Source organism: Sinocyclocheilus rhinocerous, unplaced genomic scaffold (assembly GCF_001515625.1).
Source record: "Sinocyclocheilus rhinocerous isolate Xijiao unplaced genomic scaffold, SAMN03320098_v1.1 scaffold1300, whole genome shotgun sequence".
Classification (NCBI taxonomy): Eukaryota; Metazoa; Chordata; class Actinopteri; order Cypriniformes; family Cyprinidae; genus Sinocyclocheilus; species Sinocyclocheilus rhinocerous.
The window spans coordinates 923,755-942,715 of NW_015666578.1; the positions used below are offsets into that span (position 1 = coordinate 923,755).

An 18,961-nucleotide genomic window follows, 5' to 3' on the forward strand; every position below is an offset into this window, starting at 1 on the left:
TGTATAATTTTGCAAGTGTGCGAACCTGCAACCTCACGCCCAAAAGTAGTCTGCCTTAACCAGTTACATTAACTGGCTGTTTGGCTTCGCTTGCTTTTGAAAGGGTCATTTATATTATCATGTTCATATATATTATGAAGGCCTGGTCGAGCGCTGATGGGTTGGCAATGGGGATAAGTGTCCCGTCCACAAGGTCAATTTCTCACGGGACACCCGCAATGGCATGGAAGCCTTGATGTGCCTCCATCACTTCGTGCACCGCGAAAGGCATACGTATATAATCGGTGGCGTGACGGAGCAGGATGTAGTGAACACACCGCCACACCGAGGTCTTACTCAGCCCATATCCATCCCCAACCACCTCCAGAAAACTCCCCACAGCATAAAAACGGAGAGCCGGGGATTTAGGGAGTAGCTCCGTCGAGTTTGTCTCGACAAAGTTGGACCAACAAGATGTAAAAGCTGCTGAATTTGCTCCCGTGGCTATTATGAAATAGTGCACATACACTAACTGGCTCCGCGAACGCAGCCGTCTTTGATTTAGGACAACTATTCGCTGTCCGGCTGCCATAGTTTGACCAAACTATGACCATTCATTCCCTTTAAATAGACTCCTAATTATGTGCTGCCTAATGTATTGCCAGCTGATGTGCCTTTGTATATTATAATGGAAAAACTAACAACCATCAGTATAATGACAGTTTTATTCTTTGCATAAAAAACACTTCAATTAATTGAACACTAGTTGAACACTGGCTGTATTACAACTTTAGAATTGTAATATTTATTTGGTTCTGCACTTTTTCTTGCCACAGAATTACAATCGTATCGACTGAAATGTGAAGAAGCTTTTTGCACAGTGGTGGCCACTAGCGGAGTGAGCTGTGAACAGTGATACGGTATAGCTAAGAGTGGTCCAGACTAATCTTACGAACGAATGACTTACAGAAGGTATACTTAACTAAGAACATTTCGGGAAACACGTATTAACGATAAGGTACAACTTAAGGTATAACTTACGAACGACGTAGCGTTAAGAAGGTTTCGGGAAACGCAGCCCTATTCTCAGCATCATCTAGTCCGTCTGCGATTACATGAAGAAACAGAACAAACTGAGACAAACTTTGTGGCAAAGTCTCCAAGACATTTGATGAAACCTTCCTGCAAAACTTCAGTATACTGTGAAAGCACTTGAGTAACTTGAGGCACTTGAGTAAAAATGCTGTAAAGTGAGGATACTTTCAAAAATAATGTCATAAATAGGTTGTCTTTATTAATTAACTTTTATTACCTAAATTAAATGAACATTTGATGTGACTATCCTTTGCATTTAAAGCAGCTTTTGTCTGAGGGCGGAGCCAGGATGTTTTTTTAGGGGTGGCCAGGGAGGGGCCAGCAACCAGTCTGGGGTGGCACAGAAATCTTCATTATTTCAATATAAAAATGTGATTGACTATAAAGTATTGGACTGTTTTAGTCCCTAAAACACAACTGAATACAATGAATTTCTACTAAATTGTATTTGAGATATTTGTGAATTAGATCAAATAATGCTGAGTGAATATGACCATTTGTGTATTATTCCACCTCCAGGTATTTTAATAAAGGGGTTCACTATTTAGCTTTATTGCTTAGTCAGCTTGGTTCTAGTTCTCAAAACCCCCAAAAGCTTGTTCTCCATCATTACATACTCATTGATGAGACATCAGATAGTGATAAGAATAGGGCTGGGTATCGAGTTCGATACTTTTTAGGCACCGACCGAATTGCCTCGATACCATCGAGTATCGAAAAACGTCTCGTCGTTCGGTACCAAATTTCGATACCTAAGGGGTTAATCTCATCAGCGTCAGTGAGCCAATAAGTATAAGAATTGGTTAATAAAAAAAAAGGTCCGGAAGTCAACAGCACATAAATGCCAGAATGTAAAATGAGTTATTTTATGCATTTAAATGGTTTAATTTTCGTTTATTTTCTAGCATAAGTGCACTGTGCTCACATTTATTTGTGCATTCAATTACAAATAAAAAATACATATCATGCAGCATATATTTATGATGAAGTGATATAGAGCGTGCGCCACATATTTGCATTCCGTTGAAGAGTGTGCGCCGTGAGCACACAGTAAAACGGCTGATGGGACAGGAAAGTGTGTTTTACTGACATATAGTCTAACAACATCTCATCAGACCGCAGTTCACAGTTGTTCTACTGAGGCTCATGAGAGAGAGAGAGAGAGAGAGAGAGAGAGAGATTTATATATATCCGTTTATCCATTGAAGTCTTCGCACTGGCAACTCAAGATGTTTAATAGCGCGAATGCGACCTGCGTTGATGTTTGCATCAACAATGTCTGCAGCAGCTGACTGATGATTCCTGGTGAATAGCCACCGGGGGGCGCCATAGGCCTTCCTCTGCTCGTCGGGAAGAGCTCGCGGAGCTGTGAGGGGCTTCAATAGTTGGCCGTGACGTCATCGGGCAGATCTGGGGTCTGCGCTGCGCGTCTCTGGATGAAACTCAGAGGCGCAGCAGCAGGATATTTACCACACTCTACCACACTCACTGACAGCATTTCACCTGCCTGTACCTGCTGGACTTTAAACGCTGCTATGAATCTGTGTGCTGTTCTGCTGTTTCTCCTCGCCAGGGTCTGTGCGGAAAGTCTGGAGGGGCCAACAGGTAAGACACGAGTGTTTGAGAGACTTTGATTACACGGAGCCATACGGTCCAGATCAGTCCTCTCACACACAATCTGTCCCGGGAATCACAGGACAGGCAAAGCAGATTTAGGATGGAGCTACTCTGATCTGACGTGAATGATGTGGAAAGTTGAAATAAGTTTTCATAGACATTTCATTGGCATTTAATCAGTGATCGTTTGCGATTCGAGTGTTTTTTTTTTTTATTATATGGATCTTAATCTCTCTCGTATGAGAAATCTTAAATTCAGATAATCACGTGAAGACTGATGTTAAATTATGACAGATATGGGTACATGTTTCGATGGCGTTAGAAGTTCAGATGAACTTAAATATCAACTTGGCGCTATATTTCATAAATGCACAACAAATCAGTCAATAAATGGTTAATAAATGCTTTTTAATTTAATCCAGAATGTAAACTGCTATCATTTAGGCTACTCGCCCTCATGCTGTAACAAAACCGAATGACTTTCTTCTGTGGACCGCAAAAGGAGATGTCAGGCAGTTTGAGAGACTCAGTCACTATTCATTTCATCGTATAGATACAAATCTGCAATGAAAGTGAATGGTGACTGAGACTGTCAGCCACTAACATTCTGCCTAACATCTTCTTCGCTTACTCTGGGGAAGAAGGCATTGAACAACATGAAAATGGAAAAAGAAGAAGAAGAAGAAAAAATAGAATAAAGCTAATAAAAAAATAAGTCATTAGAAAATAGAAATATATGGTGATCATAAATTATAAATCAATCTATTCTTTGTTGATACCGTTTTGTGCATTTTGTGGTATGAACTTGACTCTCTGTTAGATGATCCATCCTCTACTCTTAGACAAATCTGTTTATTCATTCATGAATTCATGTCTGTTATAGATCCAATAGTATTTCATTTTAGTCGAGACTCAGTGAGTAAAGGAATATTAAGAGGTAGGCTATGCCCTGAGGATCGGCTTCTGTCAGACTCCTCTATTTCACCTCCGTATTTACATATTTACGCTTGTTTAAAGTCTCTTGCTATCGCTTTCATGTCATCAAATAGCATTGCTGTGGCTTTGCTTGTCAGGTCGTGTGTTGATTTAAGGGAGGATTTCCGAGCTCCTGCATCGGTTTCAACGCTGTACCCAGCAAATAAATGCGTGAAGACTGTTAAACTGCAAAAATCCGTCCATCCATTGATTCTTCAAACCGCTTGTCCTATGCAGGATCATGGGGATGCTGGAGCTCATCCCAACATCTTGGGCCATAGTTAATGAATGCACTTAATAAAATACAGACCAATACAAACTGCAGTTATACATTTAACTGAACTGATCTGAACCTAACAAATGATTTCTGTTGGTTTAACCTAATGTACCAATTCAGACATTATGTGTTTGAAAAAAACAACAACGACTGATTCTAGATGTTACCACATTTTAGCTTACGGGACAAAATGCATTTTTAAGTGCATACTGTGCAGTTTTTGTTGTTTACTATCTACATAATTCTGCTCTGTCTATTTGGTGGCATTTATATTTTGTCAGAGTACATGTTGGGCTGTTTGCTGATGGATTTCGGGAAGCTTACTGCATGTGTTGCGATGTTCAAGTCGGTTTTCCTGTGTCTTTGAAGCATCCTTCATACTGTCAGATTACGACACAGTGGGGTGTGTGGGAGGTAATGAGACCTGAGTGCAAGTTCACTTCACTGACACACTGACGGTGTGTGTGTGTGTGTGTGTGTGTGTGTGTGCGGCTGCGTTTGGGGGCGAGGAAGGTTACAGAGGGTCTCTCACTGCAGTAATCCAAATGAAAGTGAGTGGGCATTTCAGAAAATGCGTTCAAGGACACAGAAGGGTTGCTCACTAGGCACTGCCAGGTTTTAAAGGAATAGTTCACCCCCAAAAATGGCAATTCTGTCATTGATATCAATCAAGTAATCCCATTTGACTCTGTATTCCAAGTCTTATTAAGCCATTCAAAATAATCAATTATTCAATGATAATTTTCCACACCATTATAACTCTGAAATCTCATCCTTCATTCCATATATTCAGAGACACATGTCTTTTTGCATTGGTTTTCCATTGGCATTTGGTGTCGGTGACATCAAAACTAAGCCCTGCAAGTGTGCTACTCTTAAAATGGGACGTGAATGAGATTTCAGAGATGCACCAGAGGGAAGACTCTCTATAAACAACAACTTGGCTTGTTCCTCGTCATGCTGACTTGGAATACATCAAACGAGTCGTCTTCAAAATTTTACCCCTTAAATTCAGTGGGGAAACAAAGAACAGCATAGGAGCTTGGAATGACATGAATGGGTTTTGAGCAAGTAAATCATTTTTTTTTCTTTTTTGAGTGAACTGTTCTTTTAATAGCTGAGCACGCTGTGAGTTTTTCCCTACGGAGCTCACTCACATATTTCTGCTTTGTGATGTAATGCCACCTATTGCTCTTTCTCACTGTCTTTTGACAGTTACAGTTGAAAAACACACAATTGGCCATTACTTTATCAAACGAGTAAAATAGTTCTCTGCCGTATGCTGTTGTGCTTTGGCCACTTCAAACAGAAATGCTTTCAGCTTTGCATTTGATGTTAAACACTGCTGTGTCATTAAACTTCCATCTAGTGAATAAGGCAGAGCAATAAAAGAAAGGCTTTTCCTGAATAGATGAATAAGTGACTTGTTCAATAATGAGTCAGATATATGTGTTTGTCACCTGCTTTTGTCAAATTTGATTGTGATTGGTGACATTCTGCAGTCAAAAACGTGCATATTTGTTTTACTGTACACGCTTTTCTTCCCAAATAAAATAATACAATAATTTAGTAACTCTTTACAAAAAGGTTACTGCATTAACTAACATTAACGATGAGCAAAACATTTGTTACAGTATTTATTAATCTCTGGTAAGGTAAAAAAAAATGCATCATAGTTCATGTTAGCTCAGGCCCATTAAGTAATAATAACAGATATGATTTTAAATAATGTATTAGTAAATTTCCAAAAGTAACATTTATTAAGATGTTGGTTCATGTTAACTAATGTACTTATCTAATGCTGACGAAACCATACTCTAAAGTGTTGCCAATTATTAACAGTCTAATCAGTATTTCACATTTATTTTTGTATGTATGCATTTACAAATGCAATTATAACTTTTTCCATACGTTTTTTTTTTTACACAACTTTCCCTGCCATTGGTTGAAGAAACAGCTTCCATCTATTATTTGAGACACTGTCAGGCCAGTTGGGATGTTACAAAGTTCACACTTTTCAGGCGAATCAACAAGCAGATACATCTCTGCACGTTCAGCTGCGATGGGAGAAAGCATTTTAACATCAAAAAATGACACAAGTCAGATTTAAACCCAGAGAACCTACAAATCCAGGTTATCTGCAACCATCTGATATAGTTTTTGCGTGACACTGAGTTGTATTCAAAGCACCAGGAGACATTAGAGCGAGAGAGTGACAGGCAGAAAAACTACAGAAGAATGAATTGCACTAGAGCAGTGTCCCGAATCCGCAGCAGCCCACCAGAGTCAGCAGAAAAGAGCAAGAGTAGGTGGTTGATATTATAAAGGAGGGCAGCAGAGGGCAATCGCTGGGCTATTCAATCTCTCAAACGCTTTCACACTGTACAGAGGCTTTGAAGACATCGCGCTCACGCTGCACACATTTTTTTTCAGTTTGTTGCTCACATTCTATAATTAGAATGACTGTGTTGAAATTGAATCTTCGTTCGGACAGTGTTTTCAATATTTGGCGTATCTACATCAGCTGACATAAATATAGCAAGCAAGTAAAATGTATAATGAAACCGCTCCATCTATTCAGCAAGGATGCATTAAAAGTCACAATAAAGACACCTAATGTCACAAAAGATTTTAATTTCAAATGCTGTTCTTTTGGACTCTCTAGTCATCAAATAATCCTAAAAAAAATGTGTCATGGTTTCCACAAAAATATTGAGCAGCGCAACTGTTTTCAACATTGATAATAATCAGAAAAATGTTTCTTGAGCAGCAAATCAGCATACTATTATGATTTCTGAAGATCATGTGACACTGAAGACTGGAGTAATGATGCTGAAAATTTGCTTTTGCATCACAGGAATTAATTATATTGTAAATATAATAAATTTTATAATATATATATATATATATACATTAATTGTAATGATATTTCACAATATTTTTTGTTTTTTATTACTGTTTTACCGTTCAAGTAAATGCAGCCTGTATAGGCAGCCCAAGAAAAGACTCCTTTATAGACTTTGTTGTTCATCATTAAAAAAAATAATAATAGTCCCATGCTTTTGAACAGCAGTGTATATATATGTGAATAATTAAAATTTAATGTTTTTGAAGTCTCTTATTCTCACTAAAGCTGCATTTATGTATATGTGTGTATATATATATATATATATATATACAGTATATTTATACATATAAAAAATCAGTGTTTACAATGTTCTGATAAAATATCTTTTAACATCAATTTTCTCAGACCCAGAATATAAGAGAAATGTTTATTTATAGCAAATTGAAAGAATAAAATCCTGTGATAAATGCTTTGTTTAACGTCAAGAGTCTGTCTTTTTTGGTTCTAGTTGCCATTTTAGTTTCCCACCAGTTTCGCTGTGCTCTTGGAATAGTGGTTAAATTGAGCACGGTGTGACAGTGCGGTGTTTGCATGTGGGAGTCTTGTCTTGTCATAACGTGTTGCTCCTAGGTGTGTGCGATATTGACAAAAAATTATATCTCGATATTTTATGGGATTTTATCGATAACGATAATTAGACGATATTTTGCTGAGTGTGTTATTGTGCTGGTACCTTAAGGACTGCCGAAGACAGCTGACTCCTAATGTTTTTAATATTCTTCATATTCTGTGTGGTGGTCAGTTCATACTGATAGAAATTAATCTTTTCCAATAAGTTTAAACTGATTTTTGCATTTTATGGGCATTTTTACCTTTATAAAGCCATTTTTTCTAAAAGTGTCCATTATCTTTTGAGTCAAATTCTTACATTTAATCAGGGAATTAGAATAAGACATTTGGGCTGTTACCAAGCAAATTAAATCAACACAGAAGCTGCATCTGAAGTGGCATTTAGATGTATTTACACACATGTATTTTGTTTAATGCAAGACATGAATGCATTTAACCTGCAATTACAAATGCATAAATAATGTTTTGATATATTAAACATAAAACGTTGAATACTGATATTTGAAATAAATAAGAAAAAAAGAAAAAGAAAGAAAAAGCCGAAATTTGAAATTAAAACCGCCAGCAGGTGGCAGCAAATCACTCTTAATAAGTGAGTCATTGCGATTGAACCGAATCATTTAAACGGTTGATTCATTCAAGAACGAAACACCGTCATGTTGCTCAGAGACACAAAACAGCGCTGTGACTGTATTCGGAATGATTTTTGTTGGCGAAATAGAGCAAAAACAAGCAATATGGTGTCTAAAACGTAAGTCTCTTAATTAACTTATTGTTTATTGAATTCAATGTCACATTTGTAATCATGGTAATTTTTGGAGAAAAACAGCACTCTTCGTGTGAAATTTAATTATATATGAATATATGAAGTGGTATAAATATATAAATTTTCTGCCATCATGTCTTGAATTTGTGATAATTCTAAATGCATTTTAATAGACTGAATCATGCAGTGAAAGAAAACACACTAAATGCGCACACGCACTAGTCTACGTATGCGTGCGCTCTGTAGGGATGTTTTGAATGGTTTTTGCAAAATACTCGATAATGTCAAATCGCACATCGTTAAAACAACAATTACGATATTATCGCAGACGATTTATATCGCACACCCCTAGTTGCTCCACATTCTGCGTGCTGATCATCTTCACATGTGCAGTCTGTGCGTTTTCCCCTTTAAGAGTTCAGTGTAACCGCCCACTGTTATGATTGGCTAACGTCTTTTAAACACGAGGCCTGAACATGATGGACTCTGAAAACAATATGCAAGTAAACTAAGTAAAAATCACTGTGATTATTCATTATGAATTACACTGCCATTAACGTTTTAAAAAAGTAGTTTTTAAATGAAATACATTACTTACAGTTTGCGGCGTCGTTGTTGGGTCCAGAATAGTCGGCACGGCCTGATCTTAAAGTGTTCTGGATCATCAGCATCATACTGGGATTTGTTCTCCATGAACAGTCATCCGTGAAATGTAGTGAACACACGCGTAAATGAACACTGACATGACTGGGACGTTCGCAAAGAATAAACTGACGTCTGGATCCTTCGGCAGCGTATTCAAAGATGTTGTTTTTCCACAGCCAGGAACGGCACATCTGCATGGCATCCAAATCTTATTGTGAACAGCTACTTCTTCAGACCCACTCGCTGCACGTCGACTGAACACCTATGGGTGTGACAACGATGCGATGATGCAAAATTAGGCGTAGTTGTCTTGCGCTGGAGGCGGTCATATGCAAACGACTGGTGCTAGGTGACGTCACCTTGCCCCATAGGATCCACAACGAGCCGTATTTAGAGCTTGATTAAATAAATGCTTCGTTTATAATGGGGATGACGTCTTAAGCTATGAAACTTGCAGGAAGTTTTAATGGTACCTCAAATCATGAGGATGGTTGACGAAAGGTTTCTTACTTCATCAGACCTAGGATTTTTGCTTGGCAATGAAAAAAACCCAATAAAGTTACCATGAAAAAGGATTACTGGACTTGAGCCTGTAAGTAACCACCTAGAAACCACTCAAAACACCTTAGCAACTGTATAGCAGTTCCCTAGCAACCATACATAACACCCTCACAACCACACTACAATGTGCTAAAACACTTAATACACTTTAACAAATGCATAGCAGTGCCCTAGCATCCACCCATAACACCCTCAGCAACCACATAGCAACATGTTCATAACCCCTCAAAATTCCTAAGCAACAACTTGCAACTACCAATAACACCCCAAAACAACCATAAGACCCACATAGTAACATGTTGAAAACACCCAGAACACCATAATGACCTGGAAACCACACAGCAATGTGCTAAAACACTCAAAATACCTTAGCAACTACATAGCCGTGCTCTAGCGACCACCCACAACACCCTAGCAACCACATACTGTAGCAAAGTGCTAAAACATTAAAAACACCTTCAGCTTCATAACAGAGCCTTAGCAACCATCCAGAACCCCATATCAACATGCTCATAATCACTCAAAATTTCTTAGCAACTATCACCAACACCCTAAAAAACACTAGTAACATGTTAAAAACACTCAATACATCTTAACAACTGCTAGGCAGTGCCCTGGCAACCACCCAGAACACCCTAGCAACCACATACTGTAGCACTGTGCTCAACCACTCAAAACACCTTAGCAACTGCATAGCAAAATAATCGCAATCACTAACAACACCTTAAAACCCACTTGGTGACACACTATAAACACTCAGAATACCTTAGCGACTGTTTAACATGACCTGGCAACCACATAACAATGTGCTAAAACACTCAAAACAATGTAGCAACTCTAAAGCAGTGCCCTAGCAACCACATACTGTAGCAATGTGCGTAACCACTCAAAATACCTTCACAACTACTTGCAACTAGGGCTGTGCGATTTGGGGGAAAATATCAAATTGCGATTTTTTTGACAGATATTGCGATTGCGGAATTAAAACCAAACAAATTCCCATTATAACCCTGAAATCCATTAAATTTGTTATTGTATTTTGGGAGGGGTTCTATTGTTTTTTTTTCAGCAGGCAAGATTATAATGGTATACCTACTTTTACAGAATTAACTTAATTTCACAGAAAATATTTGTTTATTTTGCCCAGGGCAAGTAAGACTGCAACTCAAGGCTGGCAGTCATGCATATGATTTCGATTAATCACACAGCCCTACTTGCAACCACCACCAACACCCTAAAAGCAACTAGCAACAAACACTAAAAGAACCTTAGCAACCTCATAACATTCCCTGACAACCCAGAACACCCTAACAACTAGGGGTGGGCGATATAGCCTCAAAATGATATCACGATATTTCATGAATATTTGCAATAATTATATTTATGACGATATAGAAAAAAATATGGAACAACGTTTTATTGGTGATTGCAGCTGGCAGCAGCATTTATTAGTGCAAACAAAATAAAGGACATTTTCTATCCTTTTCCAAGGAGCTACTGTCATCGATGACAGACTACCTAATTTGAAGTGTAAATCTATTGTCATAAGGTGGCAGCAGCAGCTGTGTGTTCAACTTGAAGCAGACCGATCGGTGAATGACGTCAAAATACCGCGAGAGTGACTTTACGCCTTATTTACACTGCACGCATCTGTGGCGCGTTATGGCTCCAACGCGGCCACCGGAGCTGATCGCGGCCACTCTAGTCAATGCTTTTGTTTACACCAGCCACACTGCGGCACGTTTCAGAATCGTCCCAGAATCGTCCCTCTCCGCGCTGCTTCGCTAAAGATAGGCGCCTCGCCTATTTTTGACGGTAAGAGTGTGCACTCGAATATGCTCTAGAATCGCTCTCGCGATACTTTGATGTCATACACCAATCAGTCTGCGCAGCGCTGCTTCAGGTCGAACACAACTATTGGGTTTGTGGTGTTGTTGTTGTGCGTGCTAGGGAACATAAAAGTGCCATACGTCATTGTGTCGCAATATCATTGATATTGCGATGTGACACTTTTTTATCATGTAAAAATTTATACCGGCATTATCGTGGACGGTATGATATGGCACACCCCTACAAAAAAACATATAGCAACTTGCTAGACACTTAGCAACTGCTTATCAGTTCCCTAGCAACCTCATAGTGTAGCAATATGCTATAGCCAGGGGTGCGCAAAAGTGGTCCGCTGGTCCGCATGCGCGACCAAAATAAGAAATGCGCTGTGTAAATAAGTTCTGTGCGTACCGACATGGTTGACAGCTGTTAATGCACAATTACCATTTTAGATCAACAAACTGTACTGTATAAGATTTCTATTCAAATTGAAAGCATCATTTCAAATTGAAAATCTAGGCTACCCGCTGCCGTTTTCAAAGCACAATGCAGCGCAAAACCCGGAAGTTGCTTGCTGGCAACCCGCCAAAATAAAAGCCTGCTGATTATAAGGTTGAAAATGATAAATTCATATTAAAAAAAGAAGTAAATATTAGCATTTTATTTTTAAGTTTACTATAAAATAATTGTATTTGTATTTAATACTCCCTTTTTATTTTAAAATATAATAGTATTATCACACTTTATTATTTTGTTTATTATTTTATGTAAAAAAAACTAACTAAATAAAGTGCAATAATATTATCGCTATTATTAATTAATTTTTTTATAGTTATATTTAATGGGTCACAGTATGTGCAGTGTGAGAACCAAATCTCCAGGTTCTCTTATGAGAACCAGTCTGAAAAACGTATATGTTCACCCCTGGCTATAGTACTCAAAATACCTTAAAAACCGCATAGTTGGGCCTTAGCAACCACTCAGAACACGACACCTTGGCAAACACCTAGCAACACCTCGGCCACCATTGACAATACACTAGTATACTAAAAACCTTAATAAACTACGTAGCAACACCCTAGCATTGTGGCAGTGAGTTTTAAATGGGCAAGCATGTGAAAATATATACTTCAGTTATGACACACACATGCTGAACCAAAACCCTTAAACACAAACACACACATATATAATCTCACTCTCATCTTGCTGGCAAATTGGCTGAACTCCAGCTGCAACCGTGGCAACATGAAACGTATTAGAGTACAAGGCTGTGAGACTCCCAAACTGCAGAAGACACTGGTGCCCTCAGTGCCCCCTTACACACACCCCTAACACACACACACACACACACACACACACACAGGAAAAAAACTCAAAACTCACCTTCTCATGTCCTTCAGAGATGCTGATGGTTCTTCCTAGTTTGGCAAGCATTGCTTTACCGCACAGCTGTCCAAACAATTGTCTAACCAAAATAAAGGAACCGTTCACCCAAAAATGTAAATTCTGCCATCATTTACTCACTGGCACATGTGTACTTGCAAAATGTGAGAACGAGTTATGTCATTGTTATCAAACCTGGCACAATGCATCTCAACACAAGTTTAGAAGTGTTATTACCAGTTTAAATGGCATTATACTGTATTGGGATAGTTAACTAAAATTTTAGTTTTTAAATTTTAAAACTGAAACTTCTATTATTTCAGCTACTTTATTCTTCATTTGCATTTAGTTTAACTAAGTACTAAATATATAAATCAAAAAAATAATATAGAAATAAAAAATAAATAAATAAATAAGCATTTAAAAAAAACAAATATTTAAAAAAATAATGTGTGTGTGTGTGTGTATATATATATAAGCCCTAATAGTATCAAAGTAATACTAAAATAAGAGTGCTATGTATTGTGTGAACTGCTTTGCTACTTAAGTGGTGATACTTTCTCATTTTTGAAGCTCAAAGGTTTATCGTCATTCACTTTCATTGTAGAGAAAACAGATGTGTGAACATGCAGCAGACAATTTTGTACTTTCATTTGAATTTGAAGAAACACTATTTTGGAATATACTGTCTTAATGCACTTTTTTTTTTAAATGTGAACATTTTTAGACAATCAACCACTTATATCTGAGTATGGATACCTATCATGTGAAGAGTTGGTATTATTTATTCACCCGCCTGCACCTTGGCGTGAAGTCAGAGGGGAAGGTGACTTTGTCAAGTGTGTCAGCATACTGTAACACCTGGAATAACAGCTGTTTCTTTTTCCCACTGGCAACCCCTCCAGCGGACAGTGAAGTGGGCACCATCACCCACTTTTCAAGGGCATGTAGAGACCAGATCCAGATGGAATCTGCACACTTTCTGTCCTGATATGAAGCAAAATCTCATGGATTTCAACATGGAGTTAAATAGAGCTGAGAGTACTACACTCTAATTGGCAGCTGAAAGCTTCATCAAATTAACCAAAATATTTAATTAATGAACACACAAGGGACAGAAAATGTGGAGAATTTTGTAAATGCTGGACTTTTGTGAATGCAGAAACATGCAGAGCTTTTAGCAGGCACAGATTCCTTCATGCTGTGGAAATACAAATGGAAGCCAGAAGACAACAAGTGCAATGCTGAAAAGGGGTGGAGCTACATAAGGTCTATACACATGGAGACATTGAGAAGATCATAGACTCAACCCCTCCTTCCATGACCCAGTGACCTTACACCCCTCCTCTTCATGTCTGGGGCTTTTGTTGAGGATAGTCAGTGTGTCACAGATGTTGTTATGACTGGAGACACTATGAGTGAAACTAGGACAATAGCAAAGTCAGATATGACCTCATTCAATCAAATATGTAAGCATCAAAGAATGGTTTCCCAATGTATAATTATAGTATTTATAATCATGTATATATTGGATTACAATAAAGTAATTGCAATGATACCTGAAAAAAGGAAAGTACGTCAAGGCAAACTTTGTGTTTAAACAGGTCATTTTGACTTTTTGTCTCACATTTCTGACTTTTTTCTCAGAATTGTGAGATATAAACTCGCAAATGCTAATTATAAAGTCACAACTGTGTGATATAAGCTTGCAATTCTTAGAAATAAAGTCGCAATTCTGAGAAATAAAGTCCGAATTGCAAGATATAAACTCGCAATTCTGAGAAAAAAAGTCTTAATTATTAATAAAATAATAGCACACCTCTCCTCACCAAGCCACACAACTATTCAGTTACTGTATTTCTTTGCAGTTTCTTTGGGCTATTGTAGAGGAATAATTGACCTTTTCTGAGATACTTACTGCTACTCTTGCCAAAGTGATGTTGGAAGCCAAGGTGAATCCAAAGGGATTGTCTTGTTTAAAGACAAGGCTAGATTGATTTCACATAAGGCTGAACTTGCTTCTTAACTGCTGATGAGGTGCAAATGTTTGAGGGACGTTTTGGAGCATTTGGTGTTCTGACTGGAAGCACTCTGTCAATTTTATGTGACCTTGAGTAGTTTGGAGCGACGTGTTGTGATGATGCAGTCCCGGTTTCAGTGTTCAGAAGAGTACAGAAACAGGAAGAAGAGGCATTGGGAACGTTGCGGCAAAGAAAGGAGAATGAAAATGGAATATTTGAGAAATCATCCCACTTCGGATGCTTTCTGACACTATTTTTATACAACAGAGGTCGTTAACAAGTGAGAAAACAAAGGTTTTGTTCAGTAATAGCATCTTCCCCATGGGTCTGGCTGGCCTGGTTGCTGCGGAGATGATGTGACGGCAGTGTGCCGAACCTAGAATGGACTTCGACGTTCAGCCTTTTTGTTCCGGATAAGTCTTCAGCATTCCCATCTGAAATAACCCTTCTCCGTACCCTCCCACATCACGCACTCTTTTATTGTTTCATTCCCCAGACAACCCATTATTACATGCAGAGGCGGAAAGTGGGTTATGTTTTGGAACCGAAATCTGCATTCTCTCGATCTCTCGCTCTCTCTCAGTTGTCCATTACTCCCTCATTCATGCGTAGCAAGAAAAAAAGACAAAGCCACTTCTTAATTAAGGCCGCCAATCATTTGGAAGAGAGATTTGGGTATGGAGACAGATCCACATGGTGTCCTAATCACACTAGGCAAATCTCTATTGTCAGCGCCGGATCCTGGGACAATGGAAGTCGTGGTCTGTCACCGTTTAATTGGGGGCACAGATTAGGGTTAGCATAAGAGCAATATATTTTTTTCCTTTCTCTCACTAGCCGTCTCACTCCCATTCAACAGGTGGAGAGAGAGACAGGTGCAAAGAATCAAGCTTCTTAACCCGCTCTGACACCAATCTGCTTGTCTTTTCGCCTGTAAACCAAAGGATGTCAAGTAAAGCTCTAGAGTCTTGCATGTTTAATTAATAATCCATTGGAGAAGGATTAGAGAATGACAGCACGAGAGAGACACAGGAAGTGAGAAGAGATAATATCACAAGCTGCATTGTGTCTGGGTTCATGCGGTCAAACTCAAGGATTAGCCACACTCTACAAAGAGAAAGGAAGAGTAGGCCTCAGATCGGTGGGCAAATGTGGGATTTCTGGAACAATCTGAGTTGAATCTTTACTTGAGCTTTCTGGGATAATGTGCACATGGGTTAAATTGGACTGGAATGAAAGAAAAAAAATGGCAATTTGTTTGTAAATCAACTCCATGTCTGCTCCATCCTGCTTTTTCTCGATCCGGTTTACATAGAGTTTAGGTTGAACTCTATTTTCGTTGATTCTGTATCACATGGCCCCTTTAATGTTCATTAAAAGGTTGGTATAGTAAACAAATGCACGGTTTATAAAATGAATACAAATAATATAAAATGAAACTCTGTATTCCCCAACATGCAGGGGACCATGCATCCAGAAATCAAGTGAACTAACTTTTTGCCATGCTTTGAAATATGCCCAACAGACATAAATGGACTTCTGTAATTGCAGTTCTGGAAGAGTTTTAAACAAATCTGTTCCAACTTATTTCTGGCATTCCATTTTTGGCAAAAACACATCAGTTTATACCTGCAACATTTGATACCTCCAATGGTTAAAAATTAGATCTCTGAGTCATAGAGATAGAGTTATGTTCAAATGAAACCTACGCCACTGAGTCACTGGATTTGCCAAAGTTTGCCAAGTTAGAAGCGTCAAGTGTTTGAAAGATTTTCAGAGTTTACTTTCAAAGTTAGTTTAAAATAAACCAGATATCCTCGAGGCCAAAGAGTGTATTCAGCTTTTTTTCTCTCAATGGAGTAAATGGACGTTTGCACATATTTTATACTAATTTGTGTGGTATAGTCTATACATCTGTTCATGGAGACTGCTGCCCCATTATTTGAATGTCCTACCACTTTTTTTGGTCTAGAATTGTCATATCAAAAGGTTTACCCACCATCAAAAGTCACATAAATAGCTTGACTGCGGCGTGTCTTTTTATATGCCAGTCTACCTGTCTGTGTGGGTGGTTCTTGGCCGGGATAATCTGGAAATTTTATAAGCCTCTTTCAAAATCATGTCAGAATGATTGTATTTACAAGATGATCGCACATGAATGGAGTCAAAGTGTTATAATTACCAGTAGAAAACTTGGATTTCCTTTGAACTCTGACTTTCTGAGTTGAGGGAGTATCAGTTGAAGAATCCCAGTAGTTGATGACAGACTGGGAAACAATACTTCTGAAACCTCTATATCCCAACTGTTCTCAGATCAGAGCGAAAGCCCAACATCTACCAACGCACTAGCAAGAACACACTGAGATCTTAGAATAAACCAACAGCATCAAGGAATACGTTTGAATCCCTGAGGCTGATAAGCCAGTCTCACGTCTGTCAGAACAGATGCCTTCATCTTAACACCCATTTTTATTTGAAGTTGATATTTTACACAGATTGTGGCTCATGGTGTAAAAAGTAGCAGTTGTATGTGAAAATAATTCACACAGAGTGCATTTTTGCGTTGAAAACGTGAGAGACTGACAGTTGAATGGAGTAAAAATGCACATGAGATGTGTTTTTTGAAAGTTTAACTACTTTTAACTAGTGATCGACCGATATTGATTTTTTTATAACCGATACCGATACCAATTATTTGCATGTTTATGTGCCCGATAACCGATATGCAGAACCGATATTTATTTACTGTTATAAAGTAAATAAATGACTAAGTGAAGTAAGAACATACTTCACTTTGGTTTTTCCTCTTTTCAGTCAACTTTTTTTTTTTTTTTTACATCGTATTTTATTGTATTTCTCAACTGGAATGTTATATCAGAATTATTAATAATGTTTTTGTCCTTTATGAAATGCCTGCTGACAGCGCGGTTTATCTATGCATTTACTCAGAACTATTCTCAAACTGCGATCGCTCGCGGAGATAATAAATAATTAATTTCCATAGAGTTGTATTTATTTAGATGTTTATTAGCGAAATAATGATTATATAGTAAATGTTAATACAATTTAGGGTATTTTAAACAAGTGAATCTTGTTCAACTTTTAACGCTGTGTCATGAGCGAAGCACTGCAAAAGACACAAGATGCATGGGCAACGGTCAAACCCGTCCGCCTAGTGTGTGTTTGCATAGGAAAAACAATGAAAAAAATAGTACAGTGAAATGAAGAAAACAACTGTGGACGGCCCCAAACACTAATGCTACTCTTACTATTTGCTGGGGGCCAAATAGTGATTGTTCATGGTAGTGATTGTTCAAAAATTTATATCACGGTATACCGCCCAGCACTAGTTAGTACCTACCAAAAGTGGTGCAAGGAAGGACAAGTGGTGAAGCTACATCAGGGTCATGGGCACCCAAGGCAGACTGGTCAGAATCCCATGATGACCCTGTTTCACCGCCTACAATGGGAATGTTAGTGTCAGAACTGGACTGTGGAGCAATGGAAGAAGGTTGCACGGTCTGAAAAATCACATTTTCTTTTAGTTCAGTTGGAAGGCTGTGTGCATGGCGTCGTTTACCTGGGGAAGTGATGGCAGCAGGATGTACTATGGGAAGAAGGCGGGCCGACTGAGGAAGTATTATGCTCTGGGCAATGTTCTGCTGGGAAACATTGGATCCTGGCATTCATGTGGAATAATGTCACACATCATTTACACCCATTCACGGCAGTGGCCTCTTTCAGCATGATAACGCACCCTGACACCTGAAAAAAAAAAAAAAAATGTTCAGAATCAAAGAGTTCAAGGTGTTGCCTTGGCCTCCAAATTCACCAGATCTCAATTCAATGCCTTTGTTCGATTATGCCTCGACACATTTTGGCTGCTCAAGAGGGACCTACGCCATATTAGGCAGGTTGTTTTAAGGTTGTGATTTCAACCATTGTGTTTGTAAAAGGTGATTGTTTGGTAATGCTTTAAGGTCGCTATATATACAAGTACATATTCTTGAATACAGAAAGACAGAAATCTTCAACATAGTTAATCAAGATTGTGATTTCATAACACAAATATTTAAATCAGCAATTTAACAAACAGAACAATTACATCATTAATGTAGGCTATTTAGCTTAAATCAGGTTAAAACAAACTCATTTAAAAAAAAACTCAACTCATACAGTGCATGCACAGTTTTACAGTACATAAACTGGGCCATTGGCTCTTTTAACTTGCAGGCTAGACTTTAATATTGTTGAGTGATATCATTTCTCACAATAATTTTAATGACTAATCTGTCTCCTCCTCCTTTTAAATTGACCATGAAATCAAAATTGAC

The 18,961-nt window shown here is 38.2% G+C and overlaps 1 protein-coding gene across 1 annotated transcript in view; it reads left to right on the forward strand.

The window, feature by feature from the left end:
• The first annotated feature begins 2,530 nt into the window (after positions 1-2,530).
• LOC107732911 (receptor-type tyrosine-protein phosphatase U-like) overlaps positions 2,531-18,961 on the forward strand; it is a 297,899-nt gene continuing 281,468 nt past the window's right edge. The window contains exon 1 of the mRNA XM_016544352.1: positions 2,531-2,679. Within this exon, the coding sequence (XP_016399838.1) occupies positions 2,610-2,679 (70 nt within the window). The 5' untranslated portion in view covers positions 2,531-2,609. The remainder of the gene's footprint in view (positions 2,680-18,961) is intronic.